The sequence below is a fragment of the Alligator mississippiensis genome, chromosome 7 (assembly GCF_030867095.1).
Source record: "Alligator mississippiensis isolate rAllMis1 chromosome 7, rAllMis1, whole genome shotgun sequence".
Lineage (NCBI taxonomy): Eukaryota > Metazoa > Chordata > Crocodylia > Alligatoridae > Alligator > Alligator mississippiensis.
Window position 1 is genome coordinate 86,983,180 of NC_081830.1, and position 24,250 is coordinate 87,007,429.

A 24,250-nucleotide genomic window follows, 5' to 3' on the forward strand; every position below is an offset into this window, starting at 1 on the left:
TATTGCAGACTTCCAGAGCCATTTGTGCGTGCTGTTCTGTAATGCCAGCGGTGATGTTATACCGCTATGAGACCCAGCAGATTCGTCACAAGGAGACTCCAGTCCAGCTGGACAATGCTGAATCCATTGCAACCTAAGGGGAAGGATGTACCTCAACCTTTTTCTCATTGAATGTCATGGACAAATGTCTATATCCTTCCTAACATGGGTGGTCTTTGTGGTCTGAAGAGCAAGTGCAAGCTTTGAGAGGGGAGAAGAGGGGATTGGCATGCAACACACCGAGTGACAGCGGCCCGAGGGGAAGGCCATGCAGTTGGGATTGGGAGAAGGGGTTGAAGTGGTGAAATTTCCTGGTGGACTGAGGAGAAGGAGTACAGCATGAGAGTGTATGATGTGCAGGCCGAAACAAAGTGGAAAACAACCCATATCAGGAAAGATGGGGAGTGAGGGCAGCAGAGGTAGAAGCTGAATCCAATGGAGACCTCTTCTTCTAGGTGAAGGAGCTTCAAAATGGTAGACATCCTCTCCGCGTGGGTGCTTCTCAGCTCCATTAAGTCTACCTGTATCTGTCTGTGCCAGGAAGCTTTCCAAAAGCATGAAGAACGGCTTATTAAGTAGCTTGGTAAAGCCCCTCCTTTATATCCCACTTCTAATTCATGTTTCCTCTGCTGTGGTGGTTGCTTAGTAAATACCGCTGTTAAAAGCATAATTATCATTCTTCCTGGTTGTATGGTATTAAGGGCGTAACCTCTTGGATCATCTCCTGGAGGCGCGTTACCCAAGAGAGAGGAGCCAGGGCATTATAGCTGAATTAAACTGAAGGAAAGGGAGCGTCTCTGAGCCACAGGTATCCCAGAGATGAAGGAGAGCTTTTTCAGGACAGGCCACCGGGACTGCATCACCCTCCCTACCGAGTTCAGAAGATGTCCTGTTGGGGAGTAGGGAGAGCAGTAATATGCACACGTACTAGTCAAAATATGCAGTTGTTTGACTTTCTACTGAATCTCTCATAGATTTCATAGACATTGGGGGTACAAGGGACCTCACAAGACCCTACCCCCTGCCCAACGGGGGTACTTGCACTCATGGCTCTTCCAGGTGACCCAGTAGCTTGCCTCGGCCTTCCCTTTACAGGGAGTTTTCAATGGATTTCAAAGCCTGGAGGGACCCTTGAGATAATCTAGTCCCAACTCCTACATAGCACGGGTCAGCAATTACTTCCTCCACCCAACAGCTTGCAAAGAACCATGCCCAGCCCTTGGTGCACTGTGCCAAGGGTTCATAAACCTCACAATTAAACAAAATGCCACGGGTTGGTCTAGCTTCAGCTTCTAGCCATTGCTTCTTGTTAGCGGCCTGCCTTGAAAAGCCGTCTTTGCTCGGGTATGTCTGTGGTAGGTACTGCTCAAGCCCAGGCAACTGGAGGATGCCCTCTCCTCCCGCAGGGTCACCAAGGTCCTTGGTGTTCACCCCACAGAGCACCAGAGTCAGCAAAGAGTTAAAGTAACTCAGCCTGAGGCCTCTGGTTGGGAGCCAGGTGAGCAAAGAAGAGATAAAGGCAGCACCTGCCTTTGGGTTTGGAAAAGCCCGGGGCCATGGATAGAGTGTAAATACATTCTGAAAATCTTATTGTCTGACTCGGTGCCAGCGTCTTCTGGGCTCTTGTCATGGAAAATATTTCGTCTGAGGTCATTCAGTCAGCAAGAAAACAGCATTTAATACCCTCGGAGGTGCCAACTCGCTTCTTCCTTTGTGTCGGTAAATAAACAGAGCGGGGTAGCATTTCGTGCTGCCAAGACCATCTTTGTTTTACTAGCCAGGGTTTAAGTTTTTCTTCCTCCTCCTCCTCCTCCTCCTCGGCACATAGCCTCTGTAAATCTCGGCTCCGTTTTGCTGTGTTTGCTCCTTCTGGCTCACACGCACACGCCCAGCCTTCGGAGCGAGAGCTCATGTCTCTGCTTCCTTGTAAATCTCTGCTTGCTGCCCCGGGCTATACTTTTAATTCCTTTATTCAGCGCTGAGATAGGTGCAGCTTTTTGAGATGATGGAAGTTGCCATTTCCCTTCTTTCGTCAATTAGGCGGCTTCAGCTGGTTTCAGCAAATTCTGAAAAATTTCCATTGAAGCCGAGTCTGTTCTGGGAGGGGGTGGGAGAAGACAACGGTAACGAGGTTATTGCTGGGGAAAATGTGGCTCGTTTGCTGCCTGGGCCCTGGGATGAGAGAGGCCATGGGGCTTTAGAGCAGTGTTTGAAGAAATGCACTTTCTTTCTGCATCCCTCCCCGCTTTTTCCCCATTTTTTACCCCTTTTTTGTCCAGTGTCATGTATGCTTCGAGCCAATGGGAACCAACCTTTTTGGCAGGTGTACTACAAATTAGTCCCGTGCCTTTCCTAAGTGCCACGCCGATCTCCTTCTCCTGCCCCATCTATTGCTCTGCTTTTTGCTTCCTGCCCTGTGCTTCTTGTCTGATTTGCTGCTCTGCTTTCTGCTCCGTGCCCTATCTGCCACTCTGCTGCTTGTTCCCTCTGCCGTCAGCCAGCCGCGTGCCAAAAACAGAAGGTTTGGGTGCTCAGTTTCCATTAAAATGGACTTTAACACTCTCAGCTCGACTGCTATACTTTATTCTTGCTTTAATCAGGGATGTGGCTACTTGGCCTGTGTCTTTTTGTAGTCTTGAGGGACAGTGGTGTGTCCCAGAGACGTGTGTTGGGACCTGTGCCGGTCAATATATTCATAAGCCATGGGGAAAGGGAGTAAATCATGAAGTGGCCAAATATGAGGATGATGCAGAGTTACTCCAGGTAGCCAAACCCAAGGCTGATGGGGAAGACTCACAGTGAGATCTCATACAACTGCCTGAGCGGACAGTAAAGAGGCAGATGAAATCATTGAGCATTGATAAGTGCAATGTGATGTACATGGGGGAAAATATCTCTAAGTAGGCATGCGCAAGGATGAGCTCTGAATTAGCCACTACCCCTCAAGAAAGAGATCATGGATAGTTGGTCCTCCAAAAACATCAGCCCAATGCCCAGCAGTGACCAAACAGGCCAACCAAATGGTAGGATTCATTAGGAAAGGCATTGAAAATGTAAAGAAGGATATCACAATGCCATGATCTCAAGCCATGGTGTGCCCACATCCTGAATACCGCGTGGTTCTGGCCCCCCATCTCAAAGACATTATTATACAACTAGAAGAGGAACGGATTGGAAAATAAGGGGGTGAAGGGACCTCAGGAGTCCAACTCCCTGCTCAAAGCAGGACCAACTACACCATCCCGGTGAAGGCTTTGTCAAAACCTCCAAGGATGGAGATTGCACCACCTCCCTCAGTAACCTGTTCCAGTGCTTCACCACCCTCCTGGTGAGAAAGTTCCTAATATCCAACCTCAACGTCCCTTGCTGCAACATGAGCCCATTGCTCCTTGCTCTGTCAGGGGTATGGAATAGCTTCTATACAAGGAAAGACTGAAAGGGTTTGGACCCGTCAGCAAAAAGGAAATGACTGAGGGGAACCTAATAGAAGCCTATAATACCTTGAATGCTGTGGAAAAGGTGGATGGGGAACCATTACTCTCTCTATTTTGTAATACAAGAACTAGGGAGTCCCGACATCAAGCAGCAGCTGAAGAAAGAAGGAAATCCTCATTTTACACAGCACATAATTAACTTGAGCAACTCATTGCTGTAGGATGTCCATAGTATAACCAAGCCAAAACGTATGGAGGTCAAGTCCATCAGGAGCTCTGGAACAGTTAGGGATGTGTCCTGAGGCTTAACCGGCTGCTGGTGAGTTGATAGGCGTGCAAAGCATGGGTCACTCTATGTTTGCCCAATTTTTTTATATTCTTCCATTAAAGCATCCACTGCTTGTCCCTGGCAGAGGTCTTTGGCTTGACCCACGGTGGCCGTTCTTCATTTTTAATCCCGCCTCATCGGAGCTGAGACAGACCTCCGAAAGGAGGACACAGAAGTTGGCGATAACTCCACTCTCCCATATGTGACCATCATTAGAAAAGGGAACAACTACTATAGGCAAGTGTCCTTCAGTTCTTGCTCATAAACCTCATCCAGGAGCTGACTTAGCAAAAGGATAGCAACAGGTCCTTGAATTGGTGAAAATTTGGGCAAAGCCAAACCTGCACATTGCAAAGCAGTTCATATTCCACTGTGCAAGATCCCTCGATGGAACGAAGCCAGAATGCTCCATTAACCACACACGTATATAAAATACTCATTGAGCTTAGGTTTTGTTGCCAGGCTGGGGAAGGGGGTAGAAACACTGTGTACAGAGATAAAAATGTCAGCATTGAGGGATGAAGGGAGGAGCTGATGGTGCATTCTGAAACCTTTTCCTTTTCCTTTTGTAAAAAAAAAGAAAGAAAGAAAGAAAGAAATCTCTAATCTTTAGGAAAAAAGAGGATTAGATGCAAAAATTATTGGGTTTTAGATTTCAACTATAATTGTCCAAAGTGTTAAAGTACTGCTGCTATTTGTGCCAAGGTCTTTGCTATATTTTGCATTGTGCATACTCTACAACTTAAACCCAGGATCAGTCTTAGGAAAATAATAATAATAAATGGGGAAACCACAAGAACATCCCCAAAGGGACTGTGTGCTGAAGTGGAGGGATAGGGTTCCTAAACACAGGAAACTGAGGCATTGTGGTGACAAAGCAAGTCAGCACTAGCTTTCCTATCGAGAAATCCCAGGTTTCATTTTATAGACGAACATAAAGCCCATCTCCTGTTTTGTGCGGGTTTCAGATGTTCAGAATGACAAGCCTTCCCATTCTGTGACCTGCATGTTGAATTGGGAGTGAACATTTATATGGGGTTTATTAAAAAGGGATTGACTTAATCTCTGGCGAGCATTTGCATGAAGAGACAGTGGGACACATTACAAACTCTCGTTCCAGAAGAATGAGCAGTGCCACGTATGAAACCGGGTGAACTTGCAGTTGTGTTTCCCACCTCGGTGTCCTCTCAGATAGAATCACTGAATCATGGAAAACAAGGGTGGAAGGGAGCTCAGGAGGTCACATCTAGTCCAACCCCTTGCTCCAAGCAGGACCAGCCCCAACTCCATCATCCCGTTCAGGGGTTTGTTGAGCCGGCATCCCACCCAAGGCTTTGTCTACCTGGGTCTTCAACACCTCCGAGGATGGGGATTGCACCACCTCTCTGGGTAACCTGTTCCAGTGCTTCACCGCCCTCCTCATGAGAGAGTTTTTCCTAATAGCCAACCTCAACTTTCCTTGCTGCAGCTTGAGCCCATTGCTCCTTGTCCTGCCATCTGCCCCATTGAGAACAGTCCAGCTCTGTCCTCTTTGCAGCCCCCCTGCAGAGAGGTGAAGGCTGCTATTCAATCCCCTTCGGTCTTCTCTTCTGCAGACTAAATCAGCCCATTTCCCTCAGCCTCTCCTCATACATCATGTACCCCAGTCCCTGAATGATTTTCATTGCCCTCCACTGGACTCTTCAATTTGTCTATCGCATGTACTGAGAGCAGCGTATTGATTTGGGACTGTGTTAGTGGGTAGGCCATGCTGCCGCTTCCCTCTGGGATACTAAATCCAGATGTGGATGTCATATACCTCTGGGCATGTACCAGTGAAGTCATGGTATGTAGGCAGGGTAGACAAGCCCACAGATGCTTTCTAGCCATGAAGACTGTAATATTGGGCTTAAAACATGTAACATGACTTGGGCATATTCCAGGCTGGTGTATGACTTTGGGTTGGATGTAGGGTTTATTTTGTAACTGGCTTGGTTGGCAAAGGATGTTATTCCCATGGCATTTGTGTAGACGGTTCTGGGTGATGATTTGGGCCCATAGTTGATTTGTAGATGATTCGGGCTCATAATTTTTTGGTGGGGGGGTCTTTAGACTTCCACTGCAAGCTTACCAAATCCATGCGTTGAAAGTGAATCTTCAACCGTGTCCAGCCATTTCTAGCATGAGGATGGCTTTATAATGTTAACTGAGACAGGGGATGGGATGCAAAATAATGACCTTAAATTGCAACAAGGGGCATTCAGGGTGGATATTCAGAAGAACTTTCTCACTCTGAGGGTGGTTCAGTATTGGAAAGATTGCCTCGGTGGTGGAGCCTCCATCCTTAAAGTTGGACAGAAAGTCGGATGAGGTGGTATAGGCAGGGATGATCCTGCCATCACTGGGGGTTGAGCTTGGTTATTATGCTATCAGGACAGACAAAGCAAGGAGATATGTGTTGCCTGCATTGAAATACAGTGGTATTGGATAGCTTTTTGGGTGGCTAAATGTGGGAATGTCTACCCTAGCGATGGTTGCACCCTTGTCTTTAGAAAGGCTCAGAAGTCCCTGACACTCCCGGTTTTGGACTGTATAAACACTTAGCACCTAATAGTCTAATTGCTCACCTTGAGAATCATATGTCTCTCAAGCTGCAAAGTAAAGAGGTATCAAAGCAGATCCTTTTTAAACACTCACACAACCAAGTATTTCATGTCACTCACCCTTCTGCCTAAAGCACTGTCCTTGATTATGGAAAGCTGCTGGTTAAGTAGGGTTGAGATCCCTGTGTTGAGTCACCCCAGCTAATGCACGTTTCTCTGTCCGGATGGCTTTTTTGCTAGGAGAGAGGGAGAAGGCTTGCGAATCCACTGGGATAATCTGAAAGAACCGTCTTTCCTGTCCCGCTGGAACCCGTGGTCCACGGAGGTCCCGTACGTCACGTTCATGGAGCATCCAGTGAAGGGCAGCACTCAGAGGTTCGGTGCCATCTGCCAGGTAAGAAGCATTAGCCCCTCAGGGCAGCAAATAAAAGCTGCGGTTGTGGGACCCCAGGACGGTGACAAGCTTGTATGTAGAGGGACCAAGAGGACAGAGGCTGATCTAATAGCGGAGGCAATGGGCTGCCTCCCATTGCAATTCGGTTCCTACCTGCACCCCAGATTTGCAGATGGAGCTATTCCTGTTTGTGAGGACTATGGTGAGAGGGGCCAAATGAGAATTAAAGTGAACCAAAGACCTTTGCACCTCAACAAACTAGAGCATTCGTGGTTTCCTGGCTTGTTTTCCCTCACCCTCATCTTGGGATCTAGGCCTCTCAGTGCAACATTGGCTCTGAACACGGCCCCGCATGCAGGCAATGCACTGTATCCAAGCATGCCACGTTCATCCACCCCTGTGCACTCACAGGCACGTAATGGTTGTGTACCATGACATACGTGGAGCTTAGAAAGTAGGTTGCCTTTCCTCTACCACATTGCAGCCAGGCCAAAGGGTGAGCTCTGCAATTCTCTTCCTTTACCAGGGTGGGTGGTTGTAGCCGTATTGGTCTAAGGACATACTTTGGGTAGACGTGCTATCTTTTATTAGACCAACTAAATAGTTGGGAAAATTGTTCTTTGCAAGTTTTGGGGCACAAACACCCTTCTTCACAGAGAGAGTGTGCTGGTGAAGATACAACGTCTACCCAAAGAGCCTTGTCTGCCTTCCCTTGCCAGTGATTTCTGGTCTGGGAACAGGGAGTCCAGCCACGGAGAAATGTAAATAGGAAGCGAGCAGTGGCCTCTTACCTCTGACCGCAGACTGAAACAAACTCCCGAGCTAGGGTTTTTAATAAACTGTGGGCAACCTGTAAGCAACGGCAGCTTCCAGAAAACCCACCTTCTCCCTGCTTCCTACATCCAGGGTTTGTTGCAACCTGATCCTTTTTTTATTCAGAAAACTGAAAGCTCGGCAAGGCAACGGGCTGCCGGTAGCATTCGTTTAGCGTGACACATGGCCCAGCCACTCCGGTTGAATTCAGCTGTTGGAAATGCATGTTCGCTGCTCCTGCCCTCGTCTCAGCTTACGGTGTAATATGCTGGCTCACTGTAACGTGCGCGTGCGTGCGTTTTTAAAGATGAAGTAGTACTCTCTTGCAAATAAAGCATACATAATTTCCAATAATGCTTCCACCACTGTGGGTGTGAACAAAGTCTGCGTTTGGGCACTTCAGAGTCTAGCGGGTCTGGCCTGAGAGTCAGACAGGGATGAGGGGGAGGCTAGGGACTGAAACCATTAGTGAATACTGCCCTGGCTGTGCAGGAGGGAGCCTGCAGATGTTTAGAGAGACAAAGGTGCTGCATATACAGGGGGTGAGCGGCCTGAAAGCATCTTCCTCTGTGTGCACACTTCTCGTGTATGTGGGCTCCCCACCTTTATACAGAGGTTCATGCATTTCCTGCTGTTTGTTCCTTGCATGCTGCCATTGGAGGTGTCTTTGGGTTTTAAAAGGGTTTGCAATGAGGAAGGATGCCTCTCTGGGTAAAGTACTGTTATTTTAGAGACCTGACAATAAAAAAGTTTTCTTAGCAAAGTTAGCATCTGAGCACCGGTATTAGCTCATTACTTGATGGGCCTGGGGGAAATTCTCAGAGTTATTGCGGCGACGCCAGAAATGCTCTGCTCTGGATGTGGAGGTTTAAGTTGGATATTAGGAAAAACTTTCTCACTAGGAGGGTGGTGAAGCACTGGAAAGGGATACCTGGAGAGGTGGTGCAATCTCCATCCTTGGAGGTGTTTTAGACCCAGCTAGACAAAGCCTTGGCTGGGATGATGTAGTTGGGGCTGGTCCTGCTTGGAGCAGGGGGCTGGACTGGATGTGACCCCCTGAGGTCCCTTCCAACCCTCGTTGTCTATGAGTCTACGTGAGATATCAACGGGTGATGGATAAATCATTGCATGATGATGAAAGACTTTTCACTCCAGTAATCACTTTGGAGGACGTTCATTAGCAGCTTCTGAAGTTAGGCATTTTCAAGTTAACTAGGTAATTTTAAACAGAGTGTAAATTAGTGGTCCCAGGGGCTTTCTGGCCCCATACTGTTGATTTTCATTCAGTCTTGGGACGCTGGGGAAGTTCTGGAGAAGGGAAAGAAAACAAAGATTATACTGATCTCAAAAAGGGCAAACAGAAAGATCAAGGTAGCTCCGGGCCCATCAGCCTGACAGTGTTTGAGCCAAGTTAAGGGGCTAGTTGATATGGGAGGGGATCCATCAAGTATTTTTAAAGGAGACTAATAACAGTTATACAAGTTCGCACATAAAATCTATACATCTCATAGGATCATTTTGGATGATCTGGGAACTTTTACACATGCTCCGGGGATTGTGGGGTGGGATATCAGCGTCTCGTATATCAGCATCCCAGCGCTTCGAAATGGCTTTAGTTCAAGCACCTCCGCCACCATTTTGAACACGGGCACTGATACACAAGACACGGAGGCTGGCTGGTGTGCGGTAATTACGACTCCCCAGGAGACTCAATTAATGAAGTCTGCTCTGATGCATTATAATTACAGCACATCAGAGCAGCTTCTGTGCTCATGGATAGGCACCCTTTTATAGCCTTTTATGCGTATTAACTCATAAAAGAGCACAGTTTTAAAGTGATGCTTAATGCACATTAACTTATTTTAATGTGCATTAACTAAATAGCACATTTTTTAGCTATGCTTTAATGTGCATTAAAATAGGCTAATTGCATTAAAGCGCACATCGATTCATTGATTGTAAGGCTGGAAGAGATCTTGGAAGATGATCAGGTCCAGCCCTCTGCACCAAGCAGGAAAGATAACTGGGGGCAAGTGACCCCAGCCAGGTGACTGTCTAGTCTCCTCTTGAAGATGTCCAGGGTCGGTGATTGCACCATGTCTGGAGGGAGCTTATTGCATGGTCTGGACACCCTGACTATGGAGCAGTTTTTCCTAATGTTGAGCCTGAATCGACCTTCCAGGCGTTTGTGGCCGCTACTCCTGGTTTTCCCCTCAAGTGCCCTGGTGAACGGTTGCTCACCAAGCCCTTGATGTGCTCCCCTCGTGTAGCAGTACCAGGTCCCCTCCCAGCCTCCTCTTCCTCAGGCTGAAGAGTCCCAGATCCCTCGGCCTTTCCTCGTATGGCTTGCCATGTATGACTCTGATCATGCAGGTGGCTCTTCTTTGGACTCTCTCAAGCTTGCCCACGTCCTTGATGAAGTGCGGTGCCCAGACCTGGATGCAGCGCTCCAGCTGCGGTCTCACCAGTGCTGAGCAGAGGAGAAGAATCACCCCCCTGGTTTTGCTGGAGATGCATCGATTGATGCATGCCACAGTATTATTTGCCCTGTTGGCTACAGCATTGCACCGCCAGCTCATATTCATACTGTGGTCTGTTATTACCCCCAGGTCCCTTTCATTCGTGGTGCTAGTCCGTTTGGTGCTGCCGAGCCTGTAGGTGTGTAGGGGGTTGCTCATCCCAAGGTGCAGCACTTTACATTTCTTGACATTGAACTTCATCAGGTTCCCATCTGCCCAACTTACCAGCCTGTGTAGGTCCACCTCTATCTGTAGCCTATCTTCAAGTGTGACCACGCTCCCCCATAACTTGGTGTCGTCCGCAGACTTGGCCAGTGAAGACATGTAGATGCTCCCTGGGTTTGGTGTGGTCCGTATGTGTCAGGTGTGCTCTGAGGATGGCTATATGTTGTGTCCTCTCAGGGGGTTTGGGAGCAGGGACGCTTCTTCTGCTTGCAAATCCCACGTGGCCTTAGGCATGAGATATCCTGACCGCTGGTATAATGCTCTGTCCAGCTCCGGTGCTCACAACTCAAGAACAATGTTGTTGAATTGGAAAAGATTCAGAAAAGAGCCAGGAGAATAGAAAATATGTCTTAGAGGGAAAGACACAAGGAGCTCTATCGGGTGAGCTTGTCAAAGAGTGGGTTAAAAGGTGACCGTCTCTAAGTATACCGGGGGGAACTGAAACTTGATAATAGAAAGCTCCTCAATTTAGGAGACAAAGAAATAACAAGAAGCAACTGCTGGAAATTGAAGCTAGAAAATTTCAGACTCCAGATAAGGCGTGCATTTTTTTTCAGAGTGAAAACAATTAAACATTGGATCGTCTTACCAAGGATTAGGGGTGAATTCTCTGGCAATTCTTACATGAGATTGTATATTTTTATTCCTAAAAGATATACTGTATACTGTAGTTCAAACAGGGATTAATTCAGGGAAGTCTCCTGGCCTGTGTTATGGAAGAAATCAGACTACTCAGTCCCAGCAGTCCTTTCACTCTCTGAATATAAAGAGCTCACAACCTTGGTAAGAGATGAGTCTTTGAATGCAATGCCCAGCGTGTCGTTCGGATTCGGGACCGCTCTGCCATCGAAAGAAACTTGAAATACTGTCCTGCCAGAGAAAGAGGGAATGGAGATATTTGCATGCCAGATTTTGGTTTGGGTGGTAATGGCCTTGGGGTGCAAAGGTGAATGTCAGGTCTGGGGTCAATCCTGACCGGTTCCCATGCCCAGCACATGCAGAAGCTTTGCAGGGAGGTCAGGGCTTGAGGTTAGGTCCATTTCTGGAGCGGTGGAAAGCTGCTGTCCATGTGGGCGGCTCAGAGTTGCCTGTGAAATGAGTGGGATATCTGCAAATGCTCTTTGTGCCATAGCTCAAGCCCCAAATCTGGGGGTGTTTCATTTCCTGTTCGCCTGGTCCAGATGCACAGGCTCTCCACCTGCAGGGCAGGGCCCCTGTCCATTTGGCAGTCTTTCCCCTTGTCCTTGTTTGTCCTTCTTTGCTCTTGAACTTTGCAGTCAGCCACGCAGAGCTGATGGATGTCCCCAGCTCTGAACACAGCCCTGTTCATAGCTCGGATGGTAAAGCAAGCAGCCCTTCCTCCTAGGGAAGGTGCAACTTTTTAGTACAAACCCCCAATCTTTCAGCAATCCTCAGCTCCTTTCCATGTGGCTCTGCTTTCTTCAGAGTCTCATCCTTGGCTTCCAGATCCTGCTACGGCTGTGACTGAGTCTGTGTTCCTGATATTCCCATCTTCCCCTTCCCCAGCTCCAGGGTCGCCACTTCCCCACCTATTTTGGCTGTCTGGGTCCGTGCTCCATGCAGACTGCCTGTCTCGCTTGATGGTTACGCACCTTCTTGGGCTTCTTTGCATGTTCGGGATGGCTCCATGTACAAGGACCTGATCACTCTAGTCCTTGATCCTTGGCTGTACAGAAAGTCCCCGCATCCCTTGCATGTGCAGGAAATGGATCCTTGAAGTTTGGCACCTCCACATTGGAATTAAAATCTTTTAACCCTTGGACCACTGCCACCTTTCCACTTGGATGGAGAAGTGTTATTTAGCGGTGGCAGGGGGTGGAGGCGAGGTGGCAGAGAGACAAGGGGAAATGCCTGTCTATACGCATCCGCAACAAGCCAGGGATAGGGTTACAGAAAAGGTTATTTGCCATCGACGGTCAATTTGTTTGCTGGATTTAGCCTCCAGGTTGCTTCTCTTGCAGCAACCTCCTCCCAGTCTACCTATGGGGAGTATACACTCAACTAATCCTCACTCCTGTTGTCTCCTCCTTCCACAGATGTCCATGTTCAGTGCTCAGCTGGTCCAGGCCATTCAGAAAGCCCAGAGGAAGAACCCGCCACCAGGCAACCCCACCGGAGTTGTGGTGCTCAACCAGCCCCTCTTGATCGACACCCACGTGGGGCTAATGTCTTTCCTCGGCAACCACAACAAGCTGGGTTATGCCATTGCCCGTGGGAGCTTTGGCTTTTGAACACCCTGCACGGCGGGGGAGAGTTTTGTGGGTCCCTTTTGATTTGCTCGCTTTTTCCACTGGTCTTTTCAAGTTTGCATAGGGCATCCTTCCTAAGGGGCTAAGGTTATGAATCATCCCTTCACAAGGTGGGTAGCAGGAGGCACATGCCCAGTTAACCCAACATAGGCCCTATTTTGAGGACATAAAGGTTTGAGGACCTAAAGATTGAAGACATAACAGGCTGGTACTGACCCCATGCTCAGGTTTTCCTGGGCCGCTTGGGTCCTGCTACATTAGTTATAACCTCTGTACAGTGTGTGCTTTAGAAGTGGATCAAAACAAGAAGCCAAGACCCAAATGCTGCCAAATCTGGGGGGGGGGGGGAGAGGCGGGAAGGCAGCTTTTGGATAGGAAGTTCACCTTGACAGCTCTTGCCCATCCATTGTGTGAATCCTCTCGCTCAAAGTAGTCTTCCACATCCCAATGGCTCATTGCTAATGGCAATACAAAGACAGTGCTGCTTAGAGCTGAGGGTACCTTAGTGCAAAGTAGACATGACTCCAAGACAGCAAGGTAGACATGGGTCCTAGCTAGCATGGTAGACATGGGTCCTAGCTAGCATGGTAGACATGGGTCCTAACTAGCAAGGTAGACATGGGTCCTAGTTAGCATGGTAGACATGGGTCGTAGCCAGCAAGGTAGACATGGGTCCTAGCCAGTAAGGTAGACATGGGTCATAGCTAGCAAGGTAGACATGGGTCCTAGCTGGCAAGGTAGACATGGGTCATAGCCGGCAAGGTAGACAAGGGTCCTAACTAGCATGGTAGACATGGCTCCTAGCCAGCAAGGTAGACATGGGTCATACCCAGCAAGGTAGACATGGGTCCTAGCCAGCATTCCCCGCTGCCTCTTCAATTACCAGGATGTTCTGCAGTCTCTTCCAGATCCCAGGGCTTTGGGCACCTTGAACCACAGTAAGATGCCCTTGCTTCAAATCTTAGGCCCTACATTAACCTTGCCAACATAAAGACATTACTCCTGGACCAACCTGAGGGCATTTATTAACGTGGCTCTGAACTGATGCAAGCATTTTGCTATCTGTTCTGCCTTGACTTGCCAGACAGATTATATTGTGGTTGTATCTTTACGCACGAGCTTGGAAAAGGCATCCTGCACGATTCTAAATATTACTCTTTGTTAAGGCGTCTTTTGTTCTTTAAAAAGCGGCCTGTCTTGCGGTTCAGCTGGGAGAACGCGGGGAATCCTTAGAGCAATTCGGTAATATGTCTGGAAAGGACATCCCCCTTTTTCGGAATAAACTGTTCACAGGAGGCCTGATGTGAAGCCATTGAAAGCCAGTCAGAAACTCTTTGTGGGTTGATTCTCTTCAGTCGGGGCACAAGGGAAAAAGCAAGAGTGAAATATCTTGAAGCAAATCTTACAAGATAAAAAACCCCCAAAACAATGTATTTCCTCATAGCAAAACGTCTTTATATTACATACGAAGCATCAGAATCAGTTTTCTTTTGGTGGGTGGGGAATCTAAGAAAAGGAGACACAGCATTTTCTAGAGTGCAAAATATTCTAGCTCAATAGACTAGTATACTAGAATAAAATAAGAATATAATATTCTAGCTCAATTGACTAGTATACTAGAATAAAATAAGAATATAATATTCTAGCTCAATTGACTAGTATACTAGAATAAAATAAGAATATAATATTCTAGCTCAATAGACTAGTATACTAGAATAAAATAAGAATATAATATTCTAGCTCAATAGACTAGTATACTAGAATAAAATAAGAATATAATATTCTAGCTCAATTGACTAGTATACTAGAATAAAATAAGAATATAATATTCTAGCTCAATAGACTAGTATACTAGAATAAAATAAGAATATAATATTCTAGCTCAATAGACTAGTATACTAGAATAAAATAAGAATATAATATTCTAGCTCAATAGACTAGTATACTAGAATAAAATAAGAATATAATATTCTAGCTCAATTGACTAGTATACTAGAATAAAATAAGAATATAATATTCTAGCTCAATAGACTAGTATACTAGAATAAAATAAGAATATAATATTCTAGCTCAATAGACTAGTATACTAGAATAAAATAAGAATATAATATTCTAGCTCAATATAATAGTATGCTAGAATAAAATAGAATATAATATTCTAGCTCAATAGACTAGTATACTAGAATAAATAAGAATATAATATTCTAGCTCAATAGACTAGTATACTAGAATAAAATAAGAATATAATCTGGCTCAATAGACTAGTATGCTAGAATAATAGGATAATAGACTATTCTCACTCAATAAAATAGGATAGTATAACTGGATCTTGGGGGCTTTATTTTATATGGATCAGAACTGGCATATATTTTTACTGGAGATTTCAAAGCTTCAATAAACCAGTACCCTCGGTGGTTTTGTTCCTTTTTTGAGTGCCAGATGGGATAGATGACACATGAATAAATATATATTTCTTTTGGGATTTGGTTGTCTTTGGGGTTGTCCCATTCTCCCCCTATACACAGACTTCATTAACTCGGTCTCTAAACTCTGCCTCCCTACTATCAGAAAACCTGCCAGGGTCTCCATCCAGGTGAGCGTGTGACATCTCTGCAATGCTTTCAGCTCCTCCGGGCTCCTGGGATGGTGGGGAGAGAGATGAGAAGTGGACGTGAAATCCAAGTTCACGGCCTGGATCACCGGACAAGTCCTAAAGGGTTGCATTTAATAACGTGCTTTGATTAATATCACTCATCCTGTAAGGAATTTTCATCAAAAGCCCACGAATACCTCGTGCAAACCACAAATGTACCATGTAAGTTGTAACGTCCTGTTTGCTTGGCATGTCACCAAGAGCAGAAAGTGGGTGAGACTCTCGGTCACACTGGGCTCTTTCTTCTGCACACAGGGCTTCACAGAGTCTGGGATCCTTAGGTTTTCTGTTGCCCTTACTGGGTCCGTTTTAGCTCAAAATACTTCAACAAAAAAGTGTTGAGATCCTACAGACTCCAGTCTGTGCAGCAGTTGAACATGGGAATGAAGCAAATGTGTGCGTGTGTTTTCCCTCTACATCCGTTAAAATCCTCCCTCCCCTCCCCCCGTCTTTTAATTCATTATGTCAGTTAGCGTGACTGTCCCCAAGGCAAAAAACTTTCAATTCATGCTTCAGGAGGAAATGTTGGAAGGAGGTAGATGAGATAGCTGCTGCATTGCTTTGGCAGCTGTTCTTAGGAAAGCATCATTGGCAAATTATCACAATCGTTTTGCAGAAAAAGAAGAAGAAAAAAAGAAACCTGGCCCAGAAACCGGGGATTTTGCTGACGAGGCGTTAAGAAAAGACGTAGCTACTTGTGTTTTGTTCTCTTCCCTACTGGGGTTTCGTGTTTTGCTCCTGTCGCCCTTTCTTAGCAAACTCCTTTTCAAAATAAACCTGGCTCCTTTGGTGATGGGCTCTTAAAGGCACAATGCAGCTCTGTTTCCCAAGCTGTACCTGGAAAGGTTTGAATCTGGTTTTGTTTCTGTCTCAGAAAGTTTCTGAGCTTCGAAGCCTTAAAAAAATGCCGGTCCTTGTCTCCAGTATTGCCTCGATCGTTAATGAACGAAGGTCACTAACATTAATCAGTGGCTCGGGAGCTGCTGCAAATGGGTTGGCGGCCACTTTCCAGCCTTTTACCAAGTAAGACAGGTGTTCGTGCAGCGCCTACCACCAGACTATTTGCAGTTTCCATGTAGAGGCCAAAGGGGCAGTGGAGAAAGACCCTCCAGATCCAGGTAACGGGCCTGGATAAGGCGGCATCCTTATGCTCTGATCTGTCCTTTGAATCCTTGACATGGTTTTTCAGGGGATCTGGGGCAATGCCAACCGTGCAGCTGAGCAGGTCAGGGCTCCCCGCTGCATTGCGGTCATGTTGCGGGTAAAGAGTGGGGCCCCGAAAATGAACCTCCAAAAGTTAACTCCTACCACCACTGGGCAAGGTCTGCCCACACTTTAAATGAGTGCTGGAGATTGAGGAGGGTGTTGTATAGCTCCATCCTTGGTTTGTGCTAACTGCACGCTGCGTTCAATGCACAAACCTAACTCCAACTTTCTTTGGGTGACTGCTGCTTTTTATGTGGTTCGTGTGTTATGGGCTGACCTCATGAGTTTAACGGCAGTGCAGAAAGAGCAGCCACCCCTTCCCCTCCATGTTTTTGGCAAGCTTTTTTGTTTCGCAGCCGAGGTTGGTTTGCACTGGTTGATGCTGTTATGCACTCGAGCTGCCCTGCATGGGCAAGGGGTGCTTTGTCTCATTGCATCTGCTTGGAGCCACAACGGCATGGACAAAAACGAATGCCTCTTCATGAACTTACTGCTGGCCTCCTTCGTTTCTCATTCAGGCTCGATACTGGATGTTTAGACACTGCTTTAGATGCCTATTTTCCAGGTTGCTTTTAATGCCTGGTAAATGCTATGCTCTAAATGAATGAAGGGGTGATGTCTAAAAATTGCAACCAGACAGTTGGGTTTTCATCTTATGTTGCTGGGGGATGAACTGTAGAAATGGCTTCTAATTGTAGGTGTCCCTCCTCAGCGGGCTGGAGCTGTAGGTCCCGGTGTTAGACTTACGGTATTCGAGTTACGGTCTGCGTAACTCTTAACACCGGAGGGGACAGGATAGCAGTCTTCAAATACGTGGAGGGCCGCCATAAAGGAGAGGGAAAGCACTTTTTCTGTCTTGTTGCGGAGAGGCAGACGCAGACCAATGGCTGGAAGTTGCAAAATTGGTTTAGATTGGATACCTGGAAAAACTTCTTCACGGTGAGATTAGTAAGGTAGTGGAATAGGCTACCCAGGGTATCCATAGGGTTGAAAAATGAGGTATTCCCAAGTAGACACCACTTTTGGAAGTGCAAGCCCAAACCTCACGATGTGCCTCAGTGTGCCCAGCTCTAGAATGGGCATAAACATGGCACCTGACTTCTTTATCATGCAATCCTACTTCTTATTTCTAACCCTAATACCGTGCTAGGGGCCCATGTGGACTCTCTGTTTCTTCATTTGCCCGTCGGCCCCCTCGTCTCCTCAGGTGTACCCTCGAGGGCCTTCACTCCTCCTCCCTGAGCAACTCCTTAAGCAATCGCTGGGTAACTCAGAGCTGTGTCGACGCCCGGCGGCAGCAGGAATAAGGAGGCTCTGAGTTCACGGCTTGTTTGCAAAGTAGTGGCAACTGCAGGGCCTTGGAGAACAGGAGGGCTATGGCTCAGCCTGCCAGGTATAGGGAGCAGCATCCTCATCCCTCACTGCCCCGTGGTCTCCATGTGCTGCTAGTGAAGCCCCGTCCCCCTGGCACCATAGCAGAGAAGCCCATTTGTATCTCCCACAATGAGATTGCTTTCCGTGCAGCCCCCTGGCAGAGGAGCCAAGCGTTCCCAATGACCCCTACCCTCCACCCGGCCCCGTTCCCATCCCTCGTGCCTGCAAAACGGTGAAGCCAGAGCTCCCGGGGACTCCCACCAAGCGGTGCTGGTGCAGCTCAGGGCTCTCCCCCTTCGTGGCACCTGCTCCCCTTCCCCGCCCCACAACTCGGCTGGCCCGCCTGGGGAGAAGGTGAGGACTGCTCCTTCCCTCTTGCTGTTATGGGAATGAGCTCAACCTGAGTCATTCCCAGCATGAGGTGGACCCTGCTTCTCGGGAAATGGGGGCCTTGCCAGCAGCTGCAGGGCTTAGCACCGATCTGACACAGCTTCCGGAGAAGGGCAGGGCACCTACCAAAGCATTCAGGGCAAGGCTGGGCCGTGCTCCAGTTTGGCAGGCGGCTCTTGCCTGAGTACAAGGGGCAGGGAGCGGAGGAAGGCGGAAGGGGAGTGGGTCCATTGCTCTCATTCTCCATCTCTCACTCCCATCTTTGCACCACCCACGCACGCCCCATGCAAAAGGCTCACAACGGTGGTTAATTAATTGCCGTGGCCCTTGTACTGAGGCCTTGCATTATTGACCACCGGTGGCTTGATGAGGCTTTTAATGGCTGGCGGCGATTTTTGAGACTCAGTGGCTGGAGGAGTGGCGTGGGGTCAGGCCGTGGCCCGGATCTGGAGTGCAGGGCTGCGGTGTGAACGTGATGGTGTTAATTGAGAAGGTTTCCATAGCTGGCTGGCATCAAATGTCCAGCCCCATGGGCCAGATGAGACCCCTCCATGCTCTGGATCCGGCCCACAAGTGGTGGCCCCTGTCCTGGCATGAATGCCAGCCCTTCTGCTCTGCAAATTGTCCCATTCCTGCCTGTTTCCCCCTCTGAGTTTTGTGTTTCCCCCGAGATCCCCTACAGTTTCATAGACTGGTGTCTTCCTTCCTTCTTCCCCTGCTTCATGAGCCTGCAGTCTTCCCTTCGCTCCAAGACCCTTACAACACCCTACCCCAAAGCCATTTGCTTTGGTGGAGTGACATGCTGGGCAGCTAATGAACCGGCACAGCTGTGTCGAAGCATCCAAACAATGAATACGCTCTAAAATAGCATCCAGTAGCAGGGAACATGCAAACCCTTCATGTGCCAGAGACAAAATCCAGAGAATGCCAGGCTGGATAGCTGGCTTTTCACGCCTCTCGCTAATTAAACCCCATGTCTGTAGCTCACTTGACTATTGCAATCCAGAGTTGATGGCTTTCGAACGGCTTAATGGAGGTATTTCCATCTGAGCATCTTCCAGTAATGACAGACGCCCTTTGGCCTCACCTTCAATGCAGAAGCACATAATTAAGTCACTTTACATTGGGAGGTTGATTTGCTTAAAAGCTAATGGTCCACGACTGAGTTGGTCCATAGAGATTCAGTTGCACTTAATCCCTCGCCAGTGGCCTTTGCACTGGCTTCCAAGGCATTTAAATGGTACAACTTAAATCTATTTAAAAGGGAGGGACGGCATACTTGTCCGATTCGTTCCAGCAAAAGAACCCACATGGGCCAGCCAAAAGGTTTTCAAGCCAAGCTGGGTGATACTCGAAAAACGCAGAGATTGAGTTGACTTAAAGATCCAATTCCCGAGAGTGGACCTGAGCTGGCTACTTCTTTTCCACCTAACCAATGTTGCAGGTAAAAAAAAAGGGCCGTGACTTTTGCCATGTTGTCAACACTTACAAGTGTATTGTGAATTTTCAACTATCGGCTTCTTTTCTTTTTAAAGCCCCATTTCCTGGAGTGTGTGATTATGAAAGAAGTTGGATTTCTTTAAGCAAAAGAGAGATTTCCAGCTCTTCTGGTGACATCCAGAGTTTTATAGCCCAAGTGCATCCTTAAGAAAGGCCAAGACAACAAAAAGATCTCCCAAAACTTGATCTAAAATTTTTAAAAAATCGTGTTTTTTAAACCAGCCTGCCTTTTTAAAAAAATGTGATTTGCATATTTAGCAAATTTTGCATCTATTAGATGTCCTGAAGCAAAAGATCTGCCTGAGCTTGCTTTACGAGTGCTGCCGATAATTTTCCCAAGGCAATAGTGTTGTAACCAAGAACTCGGTCCAAAGATCATCCAAAGGAGACTGTGGGTGGTGATTCAGGACATTTGGGTTCAGTTCCCACTTGGAAAGAGCGTCATAGAAAGGAGCTCTGAATTGTTATTATGCCAGGAGTTACCAATCGACTTCTGTGTGGAGAACGACGTGGCCGCATGGGACTTGGAGGATCTCTAAGCAGCCCTCTGCACCGGGGTGAATTTTATCCTAAAAGGCGTTTGGCATGAAAGCTGTGTGTGAGGATAATCCCTATTTTGCTACCCACGTGTAATCCCAGGAGACACGATGAGCAAGGCACGAGTTTCCCCTTTGTGATTCCTAAAACGTGGAACATGGCAAGGGGTGGAAATGCATTGGGCAGCCTGCATTTTTAGCTGGGTAAGCACTGTGCACTGCAGGCCCTGCCATAAAATCAAATAATAAATTTTGGAATGATTGCAGTGGGAAAACGATTTCATCCAAGTTGCATAAGCTGTGCTTCATCCAAGCATGTGGTTTTAAAAGATTTTAATTGCACATGATCTCAAAAAGACCACAGGCTTCTGCTTGATGATAAGGAGGGTTGAAATACAAACCTGCACTATTCTCCAGAGACCCTTTTCTCCCCCACCACAGAATACTAGTGACTCGCACAGCAATCAATGTGAGTGGCTTATATCTTTGCGGTGGGGAAAATAGGTCTGTGAAGAGAGCAGAAAGCTGCTCGAGCCTTCGACTTGAGCGGTGGAAAATAAGGAGTGGGATTTTTGTAGTCTGTGTCCATAATCTGCCCTCACATTTTCTCATAGCTCTATGCACTAAGAATTCTTTAATTGCACGGTGGATTTGCAGTGAAACACTCTGGCTATAATTACTTCTATTATCCAAAGCAAGAGAGACGTGTGCCAGTCTGAAAAAATAGAGACATAGCCTCAAAGAAAGAAAGGAATGCTTCTCTCTCTCGCATGCACGTACACATGCACACATATTTGCACACCAACTACCATCTAGCTACCTATCTGCCTATGTTCCTATTCTCTTTTAACAAATTAATTCCTCTCCTTGCAGTGGCAGGATATTGCCAGACCTCTGGTTCCCCTGCTTTACTATGGCAAATCAAAGGATATTTTTAAGAACATCAGAACTAGCATTGACTGGGTCAGACCTTAGGTCCTTCTTGCCCCGTCTTCGGTGTCACACGGGGGCAGAGAAAGGATGTGGACACGTTGGAGAGAGGGCAACGAAAATGGTTGTGGGCTGGGGGACAGGACTGGTGAGGAGAGGCTGAGGGAAATGGGCTGATTTAGTCTGGAGAAGAGAAGACCGAGGGGGATTGAATAGCAGCCTTCACCTCCCTGCAGGGGGGCTGCAAAGAGGATGGAGCTGGGCTGGTCTCAGTGGGGGCAGATGACAGCACAAGGAGCAATGGGCTCCAGCTGCAGCAAGGGAAGTTGAGGTTGGATATTAGGAAAAACTTTCTCAAGAGGAAGGTGGTGAAGCACTGGGACAGGTCACCCAGAGAGGGGTTGCAATTTCCATCCTTGGAGGTGTTTAAGACCCGGGTAGACAAACCCTGGCTTGGATGATGTAGTTGGGGCTGGTCCTGCTTTCAGTCCAACAGAGAGAGAACTTAGGGTGACGTTATATGTGACATTTAAACCATACTAAGAGCACTTACAATGCAAGAATCTGCATGTTAAACCTCATTAGCTCATTCTTGGAGGATGTTAAGACTCGGGTGGACAAAGCCTTGGCTGGGATGATGCAGTTGGGGCTGGTCCTGCTTGGAGCAGGGGGTTGCACTAGATGTGACCTCCTGAGGGCCCTTCAACCCTCATTTGCTATGATGTTATGCTGTAAGGGAGAGTGAGCCGGGTTTCCTCTCTCCCTCGCAGCCTCCAGCATTGAAGGTCCAGGAAGTTCTGACTTGGAGGCCGTGCCCCTCGCTCCCTGCTCCGTTTGACTGATGCCCCTTTCCTCCAAGCCTACGTCCAGTCCCTTGGTGACATTTGGGGCATTACACTGGGTAGTTGCGTGTGCAGGTTGTTCCCAGGCTATTTAAGGATCAGTTAGACAGGCAACCATATAGGATGGGTTAGTCAAGGATGCCCCTGCCTGCAGCAGGGGGTTGGACTAGACGTGCCTTCCAGCCCTAATGTTTAATGAGTCTATGGTTTGAAGTCCTATCACCCCATCACACATCCTGAGAAGGAGTGAAAGAAAACCTGATGAATCTGTAGAAATTCAAGTGATCCATCCTCCCATGCTCTGTCATTCATGCCCTTTCACTGGCAACAAGACATGAAGATCTTTGCCCCCGGATGACTTCCTGCCCCTGGGGCAGGACTTGGTGATCTTCGAGGTCCCTTCCAGCCCTAACGTCTATGAAATCTATGAAATCTTCAGTGATATTTGCTGGGAGCAGGTGATATCAATATAGCAGACTTGTATTGGGCTCTTTGAAGGTCCTCTCTGCAGCAGGGAGGCTGGTAGGGCAGGGAGCAGAAAGCAGAGCAGCAGATCAGGCAGGGGAAGGGGATTGAAGTGCCACTCAGAGACGGTACAGGGATAATTTGTGGCTTGGCCCCTCACTGCTGTATTGCATCTTATAAGACACCCAGCCTTTCCTCCCCTACTCTGGCACGCAACTTTCCGGGGATAGGATCCCCTTTATGCATGTGCCACCACCAAGAGCTCGTGGGTGCTCTTTGGGCTCAAGTTGGAGCAAAAATGACGTGGGAAAGTTACGGCCTTTTTGTGACAAGTTTCTGCTGTCAAGAGTTTTCCACGGGGGTCTCCACAGGGTGACACCAGGACTGTGCTGGTAACATCCTTTCCTTTGTGCACCTTGATGCATTCGGGCCAAAAAGCATCTTCTAGGCCTCAGTTTGTCTCCCAGGATTTTACCTATTAGGCAAGACATTGACTGCAGTGAGAGGAGGACTGAACTTCTCATCCCATGAGAAGCATTAAGTAATATTAAGGAAACGATTTCATTATCAGTGTTCAGCATTGACCCACCTCCAAAGGCCCACGGGGTAACTCCTTGGCCTACATTGGGAGTCACCATTACTAGCACTGGAAACTTTAGCTAAAAAAGACAGCTTAGGGGCAGCAGGGTATTTTGGGCTCGGCATTAGATTGACCTTTCAGATTTTCTTCACCCCTCTTTTAAAACGAACACGGTCGGAGGAACAAACCAGGAACACACAGAGCAGCCTTGCAAAATGGGAAGCGGCACGTAGAAATCTGGCTGTTTTGCAAAGCGGTGCAGAAGGAGTTGGTATGTGGCAGCAATGTGGTGTCCTTTTTCATAGTGGTTGCATTTATCTCCCCGAGCCAGACACCAGGGGAGAAAAAAAATATTCTCGTTTCCAACGGCGAGCAAGTAGTTACCTGATTGCCTTGTTTCGTACAAACACATGGAAGTTGCCTGGAGACCTCAGCAACAGCGGTGATGACAGGCCTTTTTGGGCTGAGATGCTGGGTGTAGCTCACAGATGCCTTTGTCATGCTGGCTCATTTGCAGCTCCATGGAGAACGGCTGTCTCTCCTAGCCAAGCCGGCGTCTTTTCTCTGGGTGTCTAAAGGAAAGCAGCATGGAGATCTAGAAAATGGGAGGAGGGATAGCGTGGGTCACCCAAAACTAGCCTGGGACTTGCATTTCTCCTGTTTGACTGTGCAAGTCGTGTAAGCTCAGATCCTCCCACAGAGTCAGGCAGCTAAATCCCTTGAAGATAGTGCCCTGAGTCTCCTTATGCCTCATGCCCCATCTGTAAAATGGGTATAATAGTGTTTCCCTGCTTCTTGCGGGTGTGTAAGTGTCCATACAGTGCAAGAGTATGTGATGCTCAGATGGGCATAGGAAAGTTGCTGTGTTGTGCCCCCTTCCTGGGCTCCCACATTTCTCAGGTCTCTGAAAGTTGTGGGTATGCAATAAGTGCTGCATCTTCCAATGTGTCTTGCATCGGAGAAGGTCTGTGCGATGCACGCATATTGTTCAGGTGGGTCACCTGGATGGGGTTTCATATAACCAGCTGGATGCAGGTAAGAGAAACACCGTCATCGTTAAATCTGGAGCGTATAATGCTGGTTTTATCAAGGTGCAGAAAGGGTTATCCCGATTTACAGCCACACGCCCGTGATAGCAGTCATGACACTGCCAAGGGCTCCCCTTGCTTT

General features: G+C 47.6%; 1 protein-coding gene across 2 annotated transcripts in view; it reads left to right on the top strand.

The window, feature by feature from the left end:
* The window catches only part of TPRG1 (tumor protein p63 regulated 1), a 67,433-nt gene extending 52,415 nt beyond the window's left edge, over positions 1 to 15,018 (top strand). For both annotated transcript variants that reach the window (XM_059731263.1, XM_059731262.1), the window contains 2 exons: positions 6,624 to 6,777; positions 12,392 to 15,018. In XM_059731263.1, the coding sequence (XP_059587246.1) occupies positions 6,624 to 6,777; positions 12,392 to 12,586 (349 nt within the window). In that variant the 3' untranslated portion in view covers positions 12,587 to 15,018. The remainder of the gene's footprint in view (positions 1 to 6,623; positions 6,778 to 12,391) is intronic.
* The last annotated feature ends 9,232 nt before the right edge of the window (positions 15,019 to 24,250 follow it).